This window comes from Macaca fascicularis, chromosome 1 (genome assembly GCF_037993035.2).
Source record: "Macaca fascicularis isolate 582-1 chromosome 1, T2T-MFA8v1.1".
Lineage (NCBI taxonomy): Eukaryota > Metazoa > Chordata > Mammalia > Primates > Cercopithecidae > Macaca > Macaca fascicularis.
In genome coordinates, this window is record NC_088375.1 from 71007191 (window position 1) to 71030570 (window position 23380).

Below are 23380 nucleotides of genomic sequence, written 5' to 3' on the forward strand. Positions count from 1 at the left end.
ATGAACAGTGTGTTTTCTTTTACACATCAGTGACACCTCCGTAGATTAGGAAGTTGGCCTGTGTCATAGAAAAGTAACTTTTCATATGTGCGAATAGTTATTACTGAGAAAGCAAACCTTGAACAGTTGTTTTCTCCATAACATGAATGCTTTGAATATTTATGATTTGTAGATTTAGCTTTCCATTGCTTACAGAACTACTCATGATTTATGTGAGTGTCTTGGACTCTTTCTTTCCGTTTTTAATTCATTTCATTAGAAATGTATTGAGTGCTTGCTGGGACACAGGCATAGTTCTAATTTGGCAGTGAACAAAACAGAGGACTTTGCCTGCATGGAGCTTACATTACATTACATTATAGAGGCAGAACAGACAATAAGCAAATATTTAAGTAAATATATGACAGATGGAGGTAAATATGCTATGGAGAAAAACTAAAGGAAAGGGGAAGGGAATGCTAAAGGGATGAGAAGGGGTGGTTTGCTATTTTTATATAGGGTGGTCATCTTATTGAGAAGGGACATTTGACCAGAGACCTTCAGGAAGCGAGAGAGGGAGCACTGTAGATATGTAAGGAAAGGATGTCTTGGCAAGAGAAAACAAGTAGGTCCACAGGCTTAGAGGCATTTGTGTGCTTGGTGTTCAAGAAGCAGCAGGATCAGTGTGGCTGGAGCAGAACAGAAAGAGCGGTAGGAAGAATGCTTAGAGAAGAGAGGAGGCAGGCAGGCAGATCCTGTATAGCATTATAGGCCACGTTAAGAACTGGACTTTTATTCTAAATGAGCTAAGACATTATTGGGTCATGCTGAGCAAAGAATTGATGAGATAGGGATCATTTGCTGCTTGGTGGAAAACAGAATGTAGGAGAGCAGAAGGAAAAGCAGGGAGATCAATTTGGGAGTTGTTGCAGTACCCCAGGTGAAAATGCTGATGGCTTGGACAGGGCATTAGTGGTGTAGGTCAGGGGTCCCCTGGCCACAGACAGGTACCTGGAGGTGAGTGGCGGACAAGTGAACATTACTGCCTGAATTCCGCCTCCTGTCAGATCAGCAGTGGCATTAGATTCTCATAGGAGCACAAACCCTATTGTAAACTGCACATGCAAGGGATCTAGGCTGTACAATCCTTAGGAGAATCTAATGCCTAATGATCGGAGGTGGAACAGTTTCACCCCAAAACAATTTCCACCCTCACCCCCACCCCTGTCCCCGTCCATGAAAAAATTGTCTTCCATGAAACTGGTTCCTGGTGCCAAAAAGATTGGGGACTGCTGGCATAGGTGGTGGAGAATGGTTATTAGAATCTGAATGTATTTTGAAGGTAGAACGGGCATGATTCTGTCTTACATGATTTCAAAGTTTTTGGCTCAAATAATTGAGATAATGTAGTTTCCATTTACTAAGCTGTGGGAGAAGTAAATTTAGAAGGAAAATCAGGGATTCCGTTTTGGACATGTGAATTTGAGATGCTTATTAAATATTCAGGTGATGTTGAGTAGAGAGTTAGGATATATCAGGCAGGATTTTAGGAGAGAGGTTTAAAATGTTTACGATTCCTTTTAATAAAGCCCTTTCTTAAACTATTTGAGAGAGAAAGGTGGGAAAGCAGAATGTATTCAGTCAAGGCCATGAGAGTTTAAGTTTCTCAGCTTAGGGATTATGTAATATTCATCATCTGTATGATGAATTAGTAAAATACTTGGTATTTAGAAGGTACTCAGTGTATAATTGTTGAATACTGGGTCAGTCAGAGAAAAGATGAAAGACCAAATTAAAAGACAGAAGTTGCAAAAGTCTCTGACTGTGGATATACAAAATAGAAAGGAGGTAGAAAAGAATTTCTCTCCAAGTTACTTAAGGCCCCAAGGAGTAAAATGATTCTCCTTTTATTAACTAGTTTTCTAAAATTATAAAACTAACTTATAAAATAAATTCAAACAAAATAGAAGTTTATAAGGTAAAAATAAAAATTATCCCTCCCTATTCACTTTGTTGCCTAGACCTATTCCCCAGAAATAGGCACTTTTTTAACGGTTATCATATATCTTCCAATAACTTTCTATGTTTATAAGCATTCACTCCCTACCTGTCTGTTTTTAAAAAACTTAAATGGGTGTTACATATTGCCTTGAGCTTGCATTTTTTCCCCCATCTTAACAGTGTACCTTGGACGCCTTTAATATATCAGTATATTTAGGTATGTATTAACAGAGGCAGTACAGTATAGGGATTAAAAATAAGCACTATGGAGCCATGCTGTGTGAATATAAATGCTGGCTCACCATTACTAGTGTGACTTTGGGCAAGTTATTTAACCTTTCTGTGCCTCAGTTTCCTCATTTGTAAAATAGAGATAATATTAATTACCTACCTTATAGGGTTGATGTGAGGATTAAATAGTTGTATATGTAAAAGGCTTAGAATAGTATCTGGTACATGGTAAGCACTATGTATTTGCAAATGGCTGTTATTGATGTTTACATTGTTTCCAGTACTCAATATAAATACATGTATTTATACATACATGTTTTTGTTTGTTGTATTTTTTGAGAATTATATGTAGGACAGATTTTTTTCCACGTTGAATTACTTGGCCAAAAGATGATTTTAATTGCTGCAATAGCAGTGTTTTGTCATACATATGAAATTTAAGTACTAATTCTGACCAAGCAAATTAACAAACAAACTTTGCAATCTTATAGAAAACCAATAGATTTAAAATCTGAGGAGAGACAAAGAATTTTAATTAAACATTATGAATTTTTAGTTTTATATCTTAAAATGGTTCAATATCTACAATTTTATGTCCTTCAAAAAGACTTAGAAAAGTATCATTTATAGTCCCAAAATTAGACAAATTTTAGGCACTTTAGTAATAACAGGTTGTTTTTTAAGGTTAATATATGTCTTTGGAAGAACATATGACCCCCAAAATGACATTATACTTATAGATCCTTATAGATTCTTACTTATAGATTCTTTTCCTTGAAAGGTTTTCAAAAAAATTGTAAAGATATTATCTTTCTATAACTCAGTTTAATAAATATTTATTTAATACCTGTTTTACAAGCTAGATAGAATCCTCTGCCTGCAGCTATTAAGACTTTTCAGCCTCGTAAAGGAGATAATAAAAGCATAAAAGTAATATTAATATGATGTTGTAAATGTCATAAAGGGTATGAAGGTGAATGACAGAGGATTCAGAGAAGATATATATTGCGTCCAGTTAAGGGATACAAAGAAATTGGTAAAAGAAAACAGATTCTGAAGGACCTTCAAGAATAGGTAAGATTTTCACAAGCAGATACTGGGGAAACTATTAGGAAAAAAACATTCCAAGTGTAAGCGTGGTATGAGGAAAAGCCCATCATGAATTCTGTGTTGAGTAGGGGGAGAGGACCAAATCATGGGTTGGTAACTGTATTACTCAGGAGTTCAAATGCCTGTGCAGAGTTGGTACATGATTCAGTAGGTGGAGGGAATTTGACTTCTTGAATGCAGAAATGGCATAAGATCTGTGCTGAAATAGAAGATTAATTAGGCAGCAGTTAGTAGGGTAGAATGCTACAGGAGGGACTTAAAGTAAGGATCTAGTTGTAGTTATAGCATTATCCCCAAAAATGAAGACTTTAAGTACATTGAATTTTAGATTTCAGTAGTTTATTCAGGTGGAATTGGCCTAACAATGAATGGAGCTTTTCTTAGAACTTTATTAAAAGGTACCGTTCCTTGCTGATCAGTGGCACTTTACAGATGCAGGTACTGCTTATACAGTACATCTCATCATCTGATTTGACAAGCAGTGACTTCTATGTCGTGCACATTGTGTAGGCAGTAGACATACAAAGATGAAAAAGACTTGATCCTTTCCTCAAAGTAGTCATCATCTAGGAGAACTGAAAACCACCCAAGACATTTTATTTGGATTGCACACAGGAATCTTAGGTTTAGGTTCAAGCATTGTTAGACTGACACAATGTAGGTATTTGTGGTAAGACAATGTGAGTATTGTTGTCAACAGACTAAAGAATATAGACTCAATGCATAGCTCCTTTTAAACTTCAGTTGAAATATGGGGAAATGTGAAACACTGAATATACTCTAAAGAGGACAGAAAGCATTAGCTAAGAAAAAAATGAGAGGAAAAAGTTAAATGCCATAATGTCCTGTACCACTAACTGTTATCAAAGTGGGGAAGATGACACAAAAATTAGCTGACTGTGGTGGTGCATGCCTGTAATCCCAGCTAATTGGGTGACTGAGCAGGAGGATAACTTGAACCTAGGAGTTGGAGGCTTCAGTGAGCTGAGATCCTGCCACTGCACTCCAGCCTGGGCTACAGAGTGAGACTCTGTCTTTAAAAAAAAAAAAAAAAAGTTAAATAAATAGAATAGGGAAGATGGTTAACTAGATCACTGCTACAAAGAGGTGTATGAGAATTCTATGATTAATATTATGACCATTAGCCTTTATTGAGCATTTTTTCTATGCTAGGTACCATGTCAGGTGCTATATGTATTAATTGAATTTCTTGAAATGAAATGTGAAGTAGGAAGAGGTATTTTTGATGTTTCCATTGACTTTTTTACACGTGCAATTGACTGTCAATTATTATTTTCTGGTTTAGGTACCCTTGGCATATGATGTTAATGATTACACTAAATATGTGCTGAAGAATTGTCTTCTTTATATGAATAGAGGGATTTATTTTTAACACATCGTTCTTTTTAATTTTTATTTATTTATTTATTTTTATTATACTTTAAGTTCTAGGGTACATGTGCACAACATGCAGGTTTGTTACATATGTATACATGTGCCATGTTGGCCTGCTGCACACATTAACTGATCATTTACATTAGGTATATCTCCTAATGCTATCCCTCCCCCCTCCCCGTACCCCACAACAGGCCCCAGTGTGTGATGTTCCCTACCCTTTGGCCAAGTGTTCTCATTGTTCAGTTCCCACCTGTGAGTGAGAACATGCAGTGTTTGGTTTTCTGTCCTTGCAATAGTTTGCTCAGAATGATGGTTTCCAGCTTCATCCATGTCCCTACAAAGGACATGAACTCATCCCTTTTTATGGCTGCATAATATTCCATGGTGTATATGTGCCACATTTGCTTAATCCAGCCTATCATTGAACACATCATTCTTAATTTTTCATTTCTTTGCAACTGCAATTCTGTCTCCACAAAGTATACTTCTGCAGTTACTGCTTTTGAGATTTCTGGATCAAATTTAATTAATTATTCTTTCTTATAATACTGTTCCTAGTCACTACTGTTATAGCAGGTTTTTGATACTTAGCTATAATTGTTTAACATAAACATTATAATTGACAAAAGGGATTGAGGTGTTTTAATGGTTAAAATAAGATGAAACTATGGTGAAATAATAACTACAAGTATTGCTGGTAAAATACTGGATTTTTTTTTTATTTCTCTGATTTACATGAAAGTGATTTTTATGATTTTAGTTTTAAAGATATATGTCAGAATACACAGTCAGAATTTCCATAACTTGCTTCATTAATGGTTGCCCAATTAATCTTCCTCAGTAGCTTTACTTATACAACATATTACATATGTGGCAGGGCATAAAAGGGGAAATATATTATTAATATGTTATTTATAAAGGCATAATTATATGCCACATGCCAAATTCCTCCATTCCTGGACCGGACATTTTCAAAATGGAATAATAATATTGTTGATTTTTTCCCCCCATTGTAGTATACAATTTAAACAGCACTTATTTATATGTTTCCTTCTGACCAAGGGGCCATGCTTGAAAAAATTATTATATAAACAGAGCAGAACATAAACAGATGCTTCTAAGACTAAATGATATTTAACTTTAGAGTAGAATTTTAGCTGTGAAATTTCATATTAGTGTGTGTTATAACTAATTTCCCTTCAAAGGAAGAAATAGGTTATCACTTAAAAAAATTGATATCAGGAGATATGCTTGAAACCATACTCACCATTCAGCAATAACAAGCATTTTATTAAATATGCTTATCTTATGGCACACTTGATATTAATGAGTATTATTGACTTGTTCTGATTGATTTTTTAAGATAGCTTTTGCTTTTCTAATGGCTTAAATAAATAACTGTTAATTTGGAGATGTTAATACTTTTGTTTGTTTTGTTATACTTGTTCACAGGTGGCAAACTGTGGTCATATATCAGTAAATTTCTAAACAGAAGTCCTGAAGAAAGCTTTGATATCAAGGAAGTGAAAAAATCTACACTTGCCAAAGTTCACCTGCAGCAGCCAACTTCTAGTCCTCAGGACAGCAGTAGCTTTGAATCCAGAGGAAGTGATGGTGGAAGCGTGCTTAGAGCTCTGCCTTTGAAGAGTAGTCTTACTCCAAGTTCTCAAGATGACAGCAACCAGGAAGATGATGGCCAAGATAGCTCTCCAAAGTGGCCAGATTCTGGTTCGAGTTCAGAAGAAGAATGTACTACTAGTTATTTAACATTATGCAATGAATATGGGCAAGAAAAGATTGAACCAGGGTCTTTGAATGAGGAGCCCTTCATGAAGACTGAAGGGAATGGTGTTGATACTAAAGCTATTCAAAGCTTCCCAACACACCTTGCCGCTGACAGCGACAGCCCCAGCACACAGCTGAGAGCTCACGAGCTGAAGTTCTTCCCCAACGATGACCCAGAAGCAGTTAGTTCTCCAAGAACATCAGATTCCCTCAGTAGATCAAAAAACAGCCCCATGGAATTCTTTAGGATAGACAGTAAGGATAGCGCAAGTGAACTCCTGGGACTTGACTTTGGAGAAAAATTGTATAGTCTAAAATCAGAACCTTTGAAACCATTCTTTACTCTTCCAGATGGAGACAGTGCTTCTAGGAGTTTTAATACTAGTGAAAGCAAGATAGAGTTTAAAGCTCAGGACACCATTAGCAGGGGCTCAGATGACTCAGTGCCAGTTATTTCATTTAAAGATGCTGCTTTTGATGATGTCAGTGGTACTGATGAAGGAAGACCTGATCTTCTTGTCAATTTACCTGGTGAATTGGAGCCAACAAGAGAAGCTGCAGCAATGGGACCTACTAAGTTTACACAAACCAATATAGGGATAATAGAAAACAAACTCTTGGAAGCCCCTGACGTTTTATGCCTCAGACTTAGTACTGAACAATGCCAAGCACATGAGGAGAAAGGCATGGAGGAACTGAGTGATCCCTCTGGGCCCAAATCTCGTAGGATAACAGAGAAACACTATGCTCAGGACGATCCCAGGATGTTATTTGTAGCAGCTGTTGATCATAGTAGTTCAGGAGATATGTCTTTGTTACCCAGCTCAGATCCTAGGTTTCAAGGACTTGGAGTGGTTGAGTCAGCAGTAACTGCAAACAACACAGAAGAAAGCTTATTCCATATTTGTAGTCCACTCTCAGGTGCTAATGAATATATTGCAAGCACAGACACTTTAAAAACAGAAGAAGTATTGCTGTTTACAGATCAGACTGATGATTTGGCTAAAGAGGAACCAACTTCTTTATTCCAGAGAGACTCTGAGACTAAGGGAGAAAGTGGTTTAGCGCTAGAAGGAGACAAGGAAATCCATCAGATTTTTGAGGACCTTGATAAAAAATTAGCACTAACCTCCAGGTTTTACATCCCAGAGGGCTGCATTCAAAGATGGGCAGCTGAAATGGTGGTAGCCCTTGATGCTTTACATAGAGAGGGAATTGTGTGCCGCGATTTGAACCCAAACAACATCTTATTGAATGATAGAGGTCAGGAACTTTTGCAAATGCATTTCTTTTTATTCGCTGTTGCTTCCAATTAACTGAGTAGGCGTTTTATCTTGTAATTAGTATCTTCATTTCCTGTCTAGAGCTTCATTATCAGTGCAGCAAATTCACCCCCAGTAATAGCTTCTAGTACTTAATGATGCCATTATTCTTAATGATACTGTTTTTAGCTACAAAAGGAGTAATTACAGTTCACTTCTGCAGAAAATGGAAGAGAAAAATGTTTTGATTTCTCCTGTCGTTTTGTTTTTAGGACACATTCAGCTAACGTATTTTAGCAGGTGGAGTGAGGTTGAAGATTCCTGTGACAGCGATGCCATAGAGAGAATGTACTGTGCCCCAGGTTAGAGCAATCTCCTAAAATGTTTCACTTGAAAAAGTGATTCGGCAGCTCTCATTTCTTTATAGAAGTTGTATTTTTGTATCTTTCACTAGCAGTTTACATATGTGTTGGATTGGGTTATCTGTTTAACCCTTCAAAAAAAGAAAATTTGGGGCTGAACCAATTAAGTAATTCATAGGTATATATGTGTATGTGTGTCCATATATTTATTATTGTTAAATGAGTTTATATCTCACTAAGAACTGCAGTGAATTCTTAGAAATGTCTTAGCTTCTTAGTGTTTACAGGGACCTTTAAATACCCTGAGCCTCTTTAGATTCGTGATTTTTTTCTTTCTTTCTTTCTTTTCTTTTTTTTTTTTTGAGATGTATCTCACTCTGTCATATAGGCTGGAATTCAGTGGTGCTGTTATGGCTCGCTGCAGCCTCCAACTCCTGGGCTCAAGCAGTCCTGTTGCCTCAGCTTCCTAGTAGCTGGGACTACAGGTGTGCACCACCATGCCTGGCTAATTTTTTTTAAAGCATTTCTTGTAGACATGAGGTCTTTCTGTGTTGCCCAGGCTGGTCTAGAACTCCTGGGCTCAAGGTGCTGGGATTACAGGTGCATGCCACTACTCCTGGCTAATTTATTTATTTATTTATTTTGTAGAAACAGGGCCTTGCTGTGTTGCTCAGACTGGTCCTGAACTCCTGGCCTCAAGCAATTCTCAAGCAACTCCTGGTCTCAGCCTCTGGAATAGCTGGGATTACAGGCATGAGCCATGGTACCTGGCAAAATGGAGGTTTTAAAAATGCAATATGATTTTAGTGATGTGCCAACCTGGCATTTTATAAGAGATTTTTGTAGACACAACAGTTTTATCTTGCCCTTACTGTATTGTCTTTATTTTTTAAAAATTAGAGATTTATTTAATAATAATTCTAATAATTTATTCTAAAAATTTATATTTATTCTAATAAATAAAGCAAAATTTATTTATTAGGTCTTTTACTGACAATTATAGGTAGCGTAAGCATATGAATTGCATTTGAGTTGGTTTTTCTTAGTCATCAGTGCAGATGAGGCTGTGTTATGAATCCAAAGTTTGTTCACCTTTTGCTTACCGTTTAGCCTCTTTGGATGGCCAGAGTCACTTCACCTGTCACCCCATTGGCCTTCAAAGGAGTTTCAAGCTGATTTTTTTTGACATAATCTGCTTAGGTGTTGATCAATATAGTATTTAATACTTACCAGCTAACTAATGTACTGATGCTAACCTTGTTTCTCTGCATAATGGGAAGTGACGATAATAAGGATTAGAAGAGCTAGATTGTTTCTAGTTACAACTTTCATTGTTAAGAATTATTTCCGCAGTAGAGAATACCAAAGTTTTCCAGCTTATAAAAAAATATCCCAAAACGTTCCTGAAAGCAACTGTTAGGGTTTTGTTTTCTTTCCTCCTTCTTCCTTCAAATTAAGACTGTTTGGTTTTTATTTATTCTTAGACACAATAGAGCACACCTACATTTTTTTTCTCAGATAGATAATGTGATGCTATATTTTGAAATCATATTAGTTAATAGGATAAAAAATTTCATGTTGAATTCACTTTATTACAGTTACTTGATTAAGAAAAAACCAGATCCTCCCCACTTTCTAATTTGATAAGAAATAACATTTTAGGTTCCAATGTACTTAGAAATATATTTGTTAATTATAATGAATTTGAAAGTTTTAGGATCAAACTTAATTTTGGAGTTTTTTTGAATCAAGCCTGTTACATCCTAAAGTGAAGTCTGATGGTAACTATATAACAAAACCAAACATTTATGGAATATTGTTTAATATTTGTAAGTAGCCCTTATTTCTTATTTTTGTTATTACTTTCCTTTTTTTCCCCTGGTTCCTAGTAAGTGTATATATTGTTACTTATTGGAAACTATCTGTAAATTTGTGCTTGAGCATTATAGCAGATTATTTTTCTTTATTCTCAAGCACAGTCAGATTTACTTTAATGTCCATAACATGTTGGTATCCTGAGAGCTTTAATATGTGTAGAACAGAACCATATTACATTCATCAACAGATATACACTTTCAATTTCATATACTGGAATAAACCAAATTTAATACAGATCAGTTTCTAAGTTCTAATTTTTAAGCCTTGTCCCAGAAATTACAATTCTCTTAGTTGACCAGCAGGTGGCAGTCTACCATTAATGGATTTTGCTGTCCTTTTCCAGGTTGTCCTTCACTAGCATTTGAAAAAAGCTGTAGTCTGAAGAGGTGCTTTGTTGTCATTATTTGCATAAAAGAATTGTGCTTCCAAGCTTTGTGAGTTGCAAAAGTGTTCTAGTGTTATGGCATGCTTTGTGAACAATGTGGAAAGGCTTTCCATTCATTGGGCCTGTTAATTTTAGCAACTAGGTAAAACAAAACAAGTAATGGCCTTAACAGAAAAGTAACACCAGTGTTCTAATTAAGATGACCTTAAATCTAGAGAGTTATAGAACTCGGTTAAGTCTATGTGCTCGCACCCCTCACTTACAACTCAAGGGGAATTAGAGCAAAAATGTGTGAATTACTGTTTGCCCCAAAAGTTCATAGCAGTGCTACTGATAAATCAAAACTACAAATAGGTTTTCCTTTCCTCGAAGGATGGAAGCAATGCTAATATGTTAATATTTCAATGCTTAAAAATACAAATCAGTAACTACATGGGACATAGATTGTTTAACCACCTTTTGATCTACCCTTAGGAACACCAAGAGTTGAAGTAATTTCCTCTCATATGATCCCCTGCCTCTTACTTCCCAAGTCTAACCTTAGTATTATTGTCCAAGTAACTCTAAAGCATGTTAAGCAGCTGATGTTTGGTTAGAAAGAAAAGTTGTCACAAGATTACGATGAGAGCAACTCACTTCTGTTTAAACAGTGTGCACCCTCTACCCTGCCACTTCACCTCCTGGGAATCCTTATCACATATTTGTCCTGAAAACATTATCCACCTGCCCTGTACTTTATAATATCAGCAGTGTATCTTTTTATCTTGTGGATTATGTGCCTTTATATTTTGAGAAAAATTTCCAGTAACAGATTCGATTTGCATGGACAGAAACTTGAGCAAATGCCAAACTAGCAGGGGGGCCATTATTCTGCTCTATAAATAAGTTTAAAAAAGAAAAAACACACACACAGAAACCTGTGAATCAACATGTTTTGGTCTAATTGAGGGGAAAAGCAAGACAGATAAATTTTGAAATGCAAATGATCACCTTCTGTTATTTAAGTATAGTTTCTGCCAACTTTGTGATCCTAGATTTTAAAAAGTCGTAATTATTTCAACAATGTATACTCCCAAGGATGCCCAAGATTCACAAGTGTCTATAACAAAACTGAGAACTTTTTAAAAAGTTGCCACTTTTTTATATTAAAGAAAACAAATCCAACAACAAAAAGACAAAAACCACGGAGCTTTCTCTGTCTACATCTGTGAAAAAGCCAGCGCATAAATGGCTGCAGCTGCAGACCCATCAAGAGGGTCTTGAGAATACGAATTCACTGATCAAACCCAGCCCTGTTTTCAAAGTAGAAGCCATTCCTTTTAGGTTCACTTTGTATCCTTAGATTATCTAGGATGATTCTCTAGAAAGGTTTTATTTTAAATAAACATCATTCATGGTAAATGGGTTCCTTTCATACCACAGAAACACAGAATGGAGTTCAGGAAGAGAAAAGGCAAAAGAAATAGTCCACAAAGTAGGAACAGATTGTATAGTATGACAATGTAAATATAACACTGTCTGGTTTCCACATTAGGAGACTTTTAGATATTTATTAGGATACTTTTACACAGGTTCTTCTATTTTTTTGTTGTGAGAGATTAGAGAATGAAAACTGGGCGTAAATTGGTTATTTTTCTCTGGAGGACTTTCTTTTGGTTACTCTGATTTTATATCTGTTTTTACACACATAAACACAAAAGTTTTAGCCAAAAGATTTTATGTGCTTTATCATTTGATTTATTAACTTATGATAAAGAATAAACCTTTGGTTATAGTGTTTTAAGTATAAAGGAAAAATAAAATGTCAAGAAAGTATTTTTTTACCACTTTTTTTTCTTGACTCTTATCATTCAAAAACGGCTAGAAAATAGAACCTGTACTACTAAGCATATAAAATACAAAAAGGAAAACTGATTCTGAGGTGGGAGGATTGCTTGAGGCTGTGAATATGAGACTGCAGTGTGCTATGATCATGCCTGTGAATAGCTACTGCACTCCAGCCTGGGCGATATAGCAAGACCTTGTCTCTTAAGCAAAAATATAAGAAAATGATATTTGAAAGCTTAATATACGATCTGAGACAAGTGCATAAAATTATTTGTGTTAGTTAACCTAATATAGTCACTTAAGTTTCCCATTCTAGTTTTGAACAAGTTGATATGGTATCCTATCAGTATGTGTCCTTCACTTTTATTTTCTGCCCCATTATGAGTCTTTAATTTGAAATGCTTGAAATTTACATTAATATTTGTCATTGAATACTTTTCAGACTTGAGGATTTATAGGTGCATATATGTGTAAATTGAAGAAGTCCAAAAGGCTTTTCACTGCAGCCCGATCTCCATGCTCCCAGATGTCAAATGACAGCTTTGCTTCCTCTCTTAGGCAATTTCACACTTGGAAACAGCTCACAGCTGACGGTAAAAAGTGAAACATAGAAAAATCATGCTGAAAACTATCTGTAAAAATTCAGTTTTAGAGCATGACATTTATTGACTACTTTTCTTTGTTCTTCTAGCCTGACTTTATCAAATAATCCATGAATATGTTTTGGGGAATAGTTTCCCCTGCCCTTCTCCATAAACATGCTTTCCGTGGCATTTGTTTCTTTATAGGCATGGAGCTCCATGTAATAGTTATGTATCTGATAATTAAAACTAGGACTCAGACCATGGATAGTTTAAAATATCTTGAGGCTTTCAGAAGTTTTTAAGGTTTAGAACATTTACACAGAATTGAGAACTACCAAACCTGCATATTGTCCCAGATCAGGTATAAACTCATTGCTTGACCTCGGGAAATTTATTTAAGACTTTCTAGGCCTCAATTTAACAGTAGTAAAATAGATTTGTTGGGTGTAAGTAAAATCACAGATGTCAGATCATCTGACATCCTCCTTACACAAAATGTACTCAAAATTGAAGTTTATCTTATTAAGGCAGGCTTTTTCCCCCAAGGGTAAATACTGATTTCTTATCTAATGTTAGTAGAGTTAAAAAGTTATTTCATTTGGATGACTTTCTGAGTATATATTTTTACTCATTTATAGAATTTGTACATAAAGTATATCATGTGGAAATAAGGGATTTATGGAAAATACTTTCATTTAGAGGAATGATGCCAAAACAACTTTTGTTTGGGGTGAAAGTTGAATGTCAAGATTCTCAACAAAGAAAATTGTTTAAATAAGAAAGAAATATTTAGATATGAGAATTTATGGGACCTGGATAATTTCAGCAAACATGAGAAATCTAATTTTAAGAATGTGAGATTGATAGGGAAAGCAAATAAATATAGATGTATATTTCAAAATAATAATGACATAACCAGGAGATACTACTTTTTTTCCTAAAACAGAAAGAAGGTGGCAGCAAGAGGGAACTATAGGAATAATTTTGAGTAAAATATTTATGGTTAATATTTAAATATTATGTTTCAGACAGTAACTGTTTTATTTACCCTTAAGCAAAACTTCAGCAATAGCTAGCTCTCTTGTACATAGTATTTTAATGTTTTCCTTGAATGATTAACAAGTATGTTTAGTTCTTTGCCCTCAGTTTTTATCATCAGAAAAACCAAATCTGTTTCTTCTTCAGGAGAACCAGTTAATATTTCAGTTTGCCATAGAATAGTGACGCTTTTCCACTGAAGAAAATTTCTTGATACACTTCACCACTGTATATCCATGAAACTTGTAATATGAGTATAGAGTACAAGCAAAAAAGGCTTCAAGTTAATGTAAGTCTTACCTTGTCTAGGCAAGGCCCTTGTGGTGCAAAGAAGATCAAAGGATCACTTTAGGAGGACTTGGGGGTCTAGAACCCTGGAATCCATGGGCCAGTCACCATCACATCTCAGTTAAGGTTGCTCCATATTGAAAGAGACTGGTCTGAAATCATGAGTCTCCTATCAGGCCAGAATGTGATATGTCTCCAGTGGTGAGAATGAGACAAAGTAAGAGTGAAGAATTCAGTCCCTGTTATTTGGCATCTTAGCAACTGACGCATTAGCACATCCCAAGAGAAGTTCAATGAATTGATGTTTTGATACAGAAGAGGTGAAAAACAGTATCTCTGTACATTTCATAGTACGACCTGATATTTGGAGTGGAGGGTTTATGTCAAGCTTTAGATTAGATTATTAAAAGTAAGTTAATCTTAACCTTTTATTTACGCGAAACCTTTTTCTTGATGATCTTGGGCAAATTTCTTTTTCAGAAGAGGAACATGAGACTAGAGACTTATAAAGTATTAGCTACAGTGTAATGCTTTTTATTTTTCATATGTCAATTGACTTTCGTCAAACTATTCAGTAATTGGCCTTACCACTGCGTTATTATAAAGAAGAAAGTGAACTGTCTTTTGCCTCTGATGTTTAACAAAGATGTAATGCTGAGTCTCAAACATTATATACCAGAGCAATTGACTAACTACTTTTATCAAATCATCAGTTTCTGTATCCCATAACATTTTATAAATTTTAATCTCCATTAGGTTACCAGGTCTTAGTCCTTCTAAGCAATTCTTCACAAATTCTTCCTTCAAATAAATGTTTTAAAATGCTAAGGTTTTAAAAAATGAGTGAGGATAAGGCAAGTAGGATTTCTGAAGCTCCTTTAATAGCAGTGCATGTAGCTCTCTGCCTAACACAGCAGCAGAGCGGCAGAGAGAGAGCAAGGGAGCGAGAGAGCTGTGCCTGCCATTCTCACAATTTTCAGTTAGCCTTTTTCTCATCAATCAACTGTAATGGCTTTGGTTGGGTAACACTATGACACCCGATGGCTCTTCAGAATGGAGTTGTGATATGATCAATGGAAAATGGAGCATGCTGTTAGTTTTTTCCTACTAGAAATACAGGGTGAGAGAGTAAGCAAGATTGTTTAGAGCTCAGAATTATAATTATAATCAGTCAACCAGAAGTCATGTGGTAGTTACTCATTTCTTATTTTATCTCACAAGAAAACCGTATAGTAATGATACCTGTAAACTCCCTTGAACAAGTATTCTTGGCTCTGGAGTGCTGAATCAAGTGGAATTAAGGCGTTTTGACCCAAGTTGTACAGATAATTGCAGGGAAGCTCAGAACATGGTTGCCAGGTCACCACGACAACAAGAAATTCAGAGCTAGGTGGTGGGAGAAAAGTGGAGTTAGATATGTAGCCAAGCCTAGCCTGAACTAGCTGAGTGTGGTCCGCACTCAGGTCCAGTTCCCCGCAATACAGCAGGCCCAGGGGTTCAGGTAATTGAATTACCTAAAAGCCAGCTGAATAAATAATGAGGTGGTGGCAGGAAGCGAGGCTAGAGACCGAGGTGAGCCAAAACGAATGTGTGTAGGGTGGAGCAGCACCACATCTCCCCTGTCACCTTGCAGCACTGGGAGAAGAACGGGGCCCCAGCTGCTGCAGACTTCTCCCTCTGGACAGTGCCAGTCTCTGTCGCTGGTCTTCTTTGGATAATACGCTAATTAGAGTAATGTGATTCCAGGAACTTTCAAACAGTTCGTGTACCCTGCTCAACAAATACGGCATTTGAATAAGCAATTGAGTACAATGCTGGAGGACTTTATGGAATAGAGAATGGATAATTAGGCAGTCAGTGTTTTCTGAAATAGTATAAAATAAGAAAAAAGGAGCAAAATGCCCATTTGAAAGGATGGGCTAGGAAATGAAAATTCCAGGCTCTAGTTAGTCTGTCACCTAAGAATGAAGATCTGCCTCGGAAATGTGAGGCTGTAGGGAAGTTTCTTCTGTCTGACTTGACTCATTTCAAGTACAAGGCCCCTGTGAACAGCTTTGTATCTTTGAACTTGTAAACTTTAAGCTATTAAACTTTGATATTTTAGTTTATAACTATTAAAGGAGCATTCCAAACCTGGAATTAAAATGAAATCTTATTGTCATAGTTGCTATGGCTTTTAGTTTTGCTTTTGGTTGTAACATTTTCTATTGTCATATACAAAAACTTAAAAAAATTTGTCTCTATATTTAAAATAATACCCCGGCTAGGTAGCGTAGTTGTCCTACAATGCATGTAATAATGAATTTGTTTTTGATAACATTTAAAAAATATTTCTAATTGATACAAATGATCTCACCAGCTCACCAGCCGGATAGAACCAGCTTACAAATTTGTGGCACATTTTATGGAATTAGGTGCCTAAATTCCTTTAATTAAACAGGAATAGAAAAAAACCCTGAGTTATCTCCCGGTTCTGTCTTCTTTATTCCCCCAGGGTTTTTCAGCTTTTTTTGTTTTTTTTTTCCCGAGACAGAGTCTCGCTCGGTCACCCAGGCTAGAGTGCAATGGTGTGATCTCGGCTCACTGTAACCTCCACCTCCTAGGTTCAAGCAGTTCTCCTGCCTCAGTCTCCCAAGTAGCTGGGATTACAGGCGGCCACCACCATACCTGGCTAATTTTTTGTACTTTTAGTAAAGATGGAGTTTCACAAGTTGGCCAGGCTGGTCCTGAACTCCTGACCTCAGGTCATCCACCCACCTGGGCCTGCCAAAGTGCTGGGATTACAGACGTGAGCCACCGTGCCCAGCCCAGCTTTCTTTTCTTGATGTAGCGCACGCCACCTGTGCCAGAGCAAATGGTACCATCCAGAGGCAGTCATTGTGCTTTGCATGGGGAGCACTGGAAGGTGTCCATTCCACCACCCGAGTTTAGGCTGCCTTCATCTCTTGCCTGGAATAGTGTAGTCAGCTGACTGGCCTCCACTCATCCTCTAATCTTTGTTTCTGCCTGCGGCTGAGTATGCTTTAGATAATGTTTTAAACTTTTTAACCTACAACTTGTAAAAGTGCAAAAGAACTTGATGTAGATCTGCATGCTCAATGGAACGTAAAGAAAACGAATGTGATGAGAGCTTTGGTGCTTTGAGTGCCTTGAATGGACAGTGCTACAAAATACAAGATTGATATATTTATTCAACAAACATTTATTAAATGCCTCCTGTGTCCCAGGCACTGTGCCTAGGAGCCAGAAATAAAAGACACAATTGGTATAATATTGACCGTTACTTTTGAAGATTTACATGAAAAGGAGTCTACCCAAACAGAAGAAATATACAGTTGGTTAACTAGGATGTTAATAGACCTTTATAGGTGAATAGTTGTATTTATAGAATGGTAATTTTCTGAGCTAACAAAAGACATGCTTAGCTGTCCCCCTTCCCACAGTTTAGTTCCATATATTGTTGGATACAAAAAATGCTTTCTTCTGTGTTTCTTTCTCTTTGCTCTTTAGTCATCAGCTGCAGTGGAAGACTAATGCTCAGCTCCTGCATAGAAAATCTTTATACACAGCAAGAGCTGGTGAGAGAAATTGACTAGGATTTTGTAATTCTAGTCCCTTTCAATTAGCAACAGATGCTGCAGGGAAAGATTGTCTGTATAGGAACACAGTACTAATGTTCCTGTGCCCTAGCTGACATGGAATGCTCATTGCAAAAGAAAGATGTTCTTTTCCTTGGTCAAAGTTGTCACCAATGACAGATTAGATTTTTTTAACCTTTCTCCTAAATCCATTTAATGAAGTCTGACTCCCTTAGAAGAAAGTTAAATTCTTGACCAATTGTAACAGCATTTCTAATTGAACACTTAAAGAATTTATAGAAAGTTTAGACATTCCAGCTTCCTTTCTGATAGAATAAAGGTATACATTGTGCTTAATTTTGAGGTTATAAGAATTTGCCTTTGTTCTTACGTTGTCTTATTTGTTCCTTATGGTTTTTTTTTTTCCCCAAAAGAGAGCTTTGGAATCCTTAAGGTCAAATATTTAAAGTGATCATTTTTATTATTTTGAGAAAAAGAATCCTGTGGCATTAGAAAACTATATTTACCTTTCACCTCCTTCCCTAGTGTATTTACTACTGATTATCATTTTAATGTATTGTGTGGATCTTGTGGCCTTAAGATTGGCCTGTCATTCTGATATTTGGATAAAGCATTATGTTACTTATGTGATAAATTCTTCCAGCATCTAACTATTGGTTTAATTTGAGTATTACATAAACACTTTATTTACAACGATTGCTGCTTTTTAACTAAATTTATGTGACTTCTTAATAACAGTTCCACAGTTGCTATAACTTTGAGAGTGAAAAGAAATGAGGCTTTTAAGATTCTATTCATTTAAAAAAGCCTAGTTAAGAAAAATAGTTTAAGAGTTCTAAATTACAATAGAATTTCTCTATAAGTGAAATTCTCTTCTAAGAAGATTCTGAACATACTGTATTTCCTTCTGTTTCATGGGGAGAGAAGATACCAACAACGGAGCATATTGCCAGAAGGAGGTTATGGACTTGTCTCTGGGAATTTTTGGAATGGGGATGGGTAACTATATTGTTAGTAAAGGTGAAGTGAAGAATTAGATGATTTATGTGGTTCTCCTTTAGTGGAAAAACCAGGGAACTGAGTCAAATGGCCTCACCAGTCTGATGGTGTGTCTTAACATGTATCTGTAAATGTGGAATATCAGATTCCCTTATTAAGCATTTTAACAGTGATGTCTTCTAAAGAAAAGCAAATTCTGAATTTGGGATGTTGAAAGCCCCACAATTGCTTAAAATGCAAGATGCTTCATCTTTATAAAACTTTATGGAAACGTTTTTGTTTAAAGCTTGAGTTTAACTTGCAGTTTCTAGTTTTCTCAATTTTGTATACAATTTCCAGTATAGTGTTAGATCTGTCTTTGGTTATTTTTGCATCATGTCTGACAAATCTATGCAGTTTAAATTGTATAATCTTAAAAGGCAGTGCCTGTACCCTTAGATAAGCATACATCATGGAGCATACATCATGATTTTAGTATGTTGGAATCACATAGTCTCTCCAATGTCTTCCAAACTTCCTCAAGTCTGAGAGTATGTACTGTTCTTCTTTCCCTTCCTTTCTCATTGCTATATAGACATCTTATGGTTGAGTTCAAGCTTTCTGCTTTTTTGCTCCTTTACTTTTGGGTGCTAAGATTATTATAGTTGCACGTAGGGTAAACATTATTATTTTGGCTGTAAGAGGGAGACTTGGAAGACTCTGAATATCATAAGGACTATAAAACTTTGTTATTCTGTGTTTTAGCAAGCTCTTTGGCAATATGGGCTACCAAGACAGCATTATTTTTCTGAAAAATATCTTGGCTTATTGAAGAGTGTTCTATGAGGTGTTAAACATGAGTAAAGCAAAGGTAGGCAAAGCACATTTTATGTTGTGATATCTTTGTTTTATTTAATCTTGTTTATTCACTTGTGAATATGATAGTTTGAATCATTAGTATGAATCAGTAAGATTCTGTGTTGTAGTTAAAGTATCAGAATACTGAAGTGAAAGTTCTAGAATTTGACTCAACAGTTTGCACATGTTTGATGTCCTTAAAAATTTATGGATGAGTTGAAATTTAATCAGGAACTGATTCTGTGTCTCCATTACATTAAAAGATGATAATGGTTAGATTTAGTGACCCTGATTCATTTCACTTACCACCAGGTAATTAGTCTTTTAGGGAAAGAGAGGAGTGGCTGTGTATAGAAAAGAGAAAAGGAAGAAGATTGAGGAATGCTTGCTCATCTTAGCATAATCCACTCTTTGGGCATCTTAGGTTAATGGAGGGAGAAGAAGTTATGAGAAAGGCTCATGAGTGCTTTTGAAAACACTTTCAGGATCATAAAATTACAGATTATAAGAGGTTGAAAGAATGTTAGAGGTCTGGCTGTTCTCATTTTCAGAGAAGCGTAGTGATATACTCAGCCAAGCTCAAACAGCAGCATAACCAGAGCCTTGGCAATACATCTGTTTGACTTAAGGATAAAAATCCAGGATTCTTTGATATCACCATCTCTTTTTGAGTTTTTATGGGAATAAACTGAGAAATTATTTTCTGAGGTAATAGTTTATTTTTCTCTGATCATGTTTCTTAATGCCCGTAGTGTGCCACTGCACTTGTGGAGAATAAGGATATTGTTTTACCAAGACTAGAAATTGCAATTATAGAATGTAGTGGTAGGGAATGGGGCATGCCCAGAAACTTAACACCTTGTGTTTTATAGGAAAAATGTTTTGAAAATTGGCACCAAAAAAAAAGTGTTAGAGTTTATCCTTTAAAATATTTTTCTAGGCCAAACGTGGTGGCTTATGCCTGTAATTCCAGCACTTTGGGAGGCCAAGGCAGGAGAATTACTTAAGCCTAGGAGTTTGAGACCAGCCTGAATAACATGGTGAAATCCTCTGTCTACAAAAAATAAAAATAAAAAAAATTAGCCAAGTGTGGTGGTGCATACCTGTGGTCCCAGGTACTTAGGAGGCTGAGGTGGGAGGATTGCCTGAGCCCAGGAGGTCGAGGCTGCAGTGAACCGTCATCCTGCCACTGCACTCCAGCCTAGGTGACAGAATGAGAACCTTAAAAAAAAAAAAAAGAAAAAACAAAATGTTTTTCTGCTTGTTTCCAGAGATTTTTCAAATTTGAGGTAGGAGTTAAAGGGGATTTCTCAGCTTCGCTGTGTTATTCTTTTAAAATAGCCTCAGAGACTTACATGGTATTTCTTTTCATTCTCTACTTTTGATTTTAGGCACATATACCTGATGTTTGTAGTAACTATCATGTTGCTTTATATATAAATCAGTGTTGTTGGTTTATGCTTAGGTTTTTTTATATAGAGTTTGCAAGTAAAGTAGTTTTAGAGTAGTGGTCTTTGACAGCCACACAACCTCAGGTTTCTTTTTGGCAATATGGTTTCAGTGTATATCTTAAAATTTTTAATCTAAAAATTACTGATATTTAAGGATCTTAAAAGGGCAACCAAATAAAGTCCTTTGTTCTGATAATTGAATTTTTTTTTTCTGTTTTAACACCTATAAAGAAGAAATTCTACAAGTACTTACCTTCACCTGTTCTCATATTTAAGCTTCCTAGCTGTTAGGAAGTTCTTCTTTGTATCTTACCTAAATACAGCCTAAATACAGAACTCTTTGTCGTAGCTTAGAGTCATGTATGCAAATCAAGGACAGTTGGTCGTGATATCAATTTCACATTAATTAATGAATCCCTGCTTGATATAAAGTCATTTTGAACAGTTTCAAGCTGCACTGTTAAGGGGATGGATTTAAAAATTGTTCAATGTCTTCTTTTCTGGTTTCCATGAAAAACCAATTTACCTTTTTACAGTTCTTATCCTTCTCTATTACTCCAATATGATTAAAGATGACATTCAGCCTAGCTGCCTTCATAGTTTCAAAAGCAGTTTTTCTTAGATGGGACCAGCAGTCTCCTTAGACCTAAGTGCTGTTAGAAAGCTGGACTAATCATATCCAAGAGGAGGCAAGAAAGAAAGTCAATGGGGAGGAAATGAAGCAGGCTGTCTGTGGAAGAGAGAAGAGATGAAGATCCAGGAAAGATGGAAAATGGGGAGTGACAGAGGTAAACTGTGGTTGACAGCACTAAAGTGTCTCCAACAGTTATCTCAGGTGCCACTTGGTGTCTTGGACTAGCCTAGCAAGCCCACTGAAGAGTGGGAATATAAGTAAACTTTGCAGGGGTGTCCAATCTTGTGGCTTCCCTGGGCCACACTGAAAGAAGAATTGTCTTGGGCCAAATAAAATACACTAACACTAATGATAACTGATGAGCTAAAAAAAAAAAAAAAAAGTCGCAAAAAAATCTCATCATGTTTTAAGAAAGTTTACAAATTGGCATTGGGCTGCATTCAGCCCACAGGCTGTGGGTCGCACAGGCTTCCTCTAGGAGATTCTTAGGTCTCTTCCTGCTGTCTGTGTTGCCTCCCATTCAATTGGGGCTTATCAGACACTGTGGCAATCCACATTTGGAGCAGTACATTGGTTGTTATTTACCTGTTAAGGACCCTGGCAGAAGATTACTTAGGGATTTCAAAGCAGCATAAAGCCTAGTTCTTAGACTCTGCAGTTGAGCAAGTTCACAGAAACCAATACAGGAATCCACCTTGTCTGTCTCAGGAAGTGCCTCTCAAATTTTTCTACTTATGTACTTGACTGTAGAGGTGATATGAAATGAGTATCTCAGGGGACCAGTGAAATAAGATTCTGAGGTTTCTTTGAAGTCTTTTTATCTTGCACATCCATGCAAATTTTACATTGTGTTCCATAATAGGTCTTATTTATTTTAAAAAATAGTAATTGTAAAACAATACTGCATCCCCTCCCCATATACAAGTCTTTGAGACTCAGGAATATGCAGTGTGCTTACCTTGTGGCTTCAAGAACACACTCCCCCTACGCCTCCCCACTAACACATTTCGTCTGGGGTGCATGTTCCCTGCAGTGGTGTGGAAAACAAACAAACATGTAGCTTTTGAGGATCTAGGCTACATTGTTGATGGCACTTTGGACCTTTTGCTGAATTTAAAGGGTACCTTTATAAATATGTTAGCCATTGATTAGACAGACCCATCTGGGCAATCCTCTGCTCAGTTTTAATGGGGAACCTCATGAGCAGAGACTTAAGAATGTGGCTTCAGTCTAGAGCTCCTTAGCACGTGTTACGAGACCCTATAAACCATCTCATTAATTTTTACATTTCTTGAACCTAACTGGATCAACTGTCCTGCTTCTTCCTGGACACATAAATACAATATTCTCTCCCAAAGTCACCATACCCAAATAAGTTCTTCCATAAGGTTGCTTAGAGATTGTAAATAATTCCTGTAAAGTGTTCAATACGGTTTCTTACATGTAGTGAACAGCCAGGAAACGGTAGCTGCTATATTATTATTGCTGCTATCATTATACAATGTGTACCTACTGTGAACAAAGCAGCATTATAAATGGAAAGTTTTTAAAACTGATGGCTGACAGATAACTTTGGATCTTGATGTAAACAGGTAAAACTTTTTTTTTTTTTTTTTTTTAATGGAGTCTTACTCTGTCGCCCAGGCTGGAGTCCAGTGGCGTGATCTTGGCTCACTGCAGCCCTTGCTTCCTGAGTTCAAGTGATTCTCCTGTCTCAGCCTCCTAAGTAGAT

At 36.4% G+C, this 23380-nt stretch overlaps 1 protein-coding gene across 50 annotated transcripts in view; it reads left to right on the top strand.

Moving 5' to 3' along the window:
* The window catches only part of RPS6KC1 (ribosomal protein S6 kinase C1), a 215008-nt gene that overhangs the window by 173667 nt on the left and 17961 nt on the right, over positions 1-23380 (top strand). For 33 of the 50 annotated variants that reach the window (XM_074036223.1, XM_074036320.1, XM_074036253.1 and 30 more), the window contains 2 exons: positions 6172-7767; positions 8039-8128. In XM_074036223.1, the coding sequence (XP_073892324.1) occupies positions 6172-7767; positions 8039-8128 (1686 nt within the window). Of the gene's footprint in view, positions 1-6171; positions 7768-8038; positions 8129-8776; positions 11296-19470; positions 19577-23380 lie in introns of those variants that run through there. The other 17 variants (XM_074036293.1, XM_074036285.1, XM_074036326.1 and 14 more) reach the window with 3 other exon arrangements.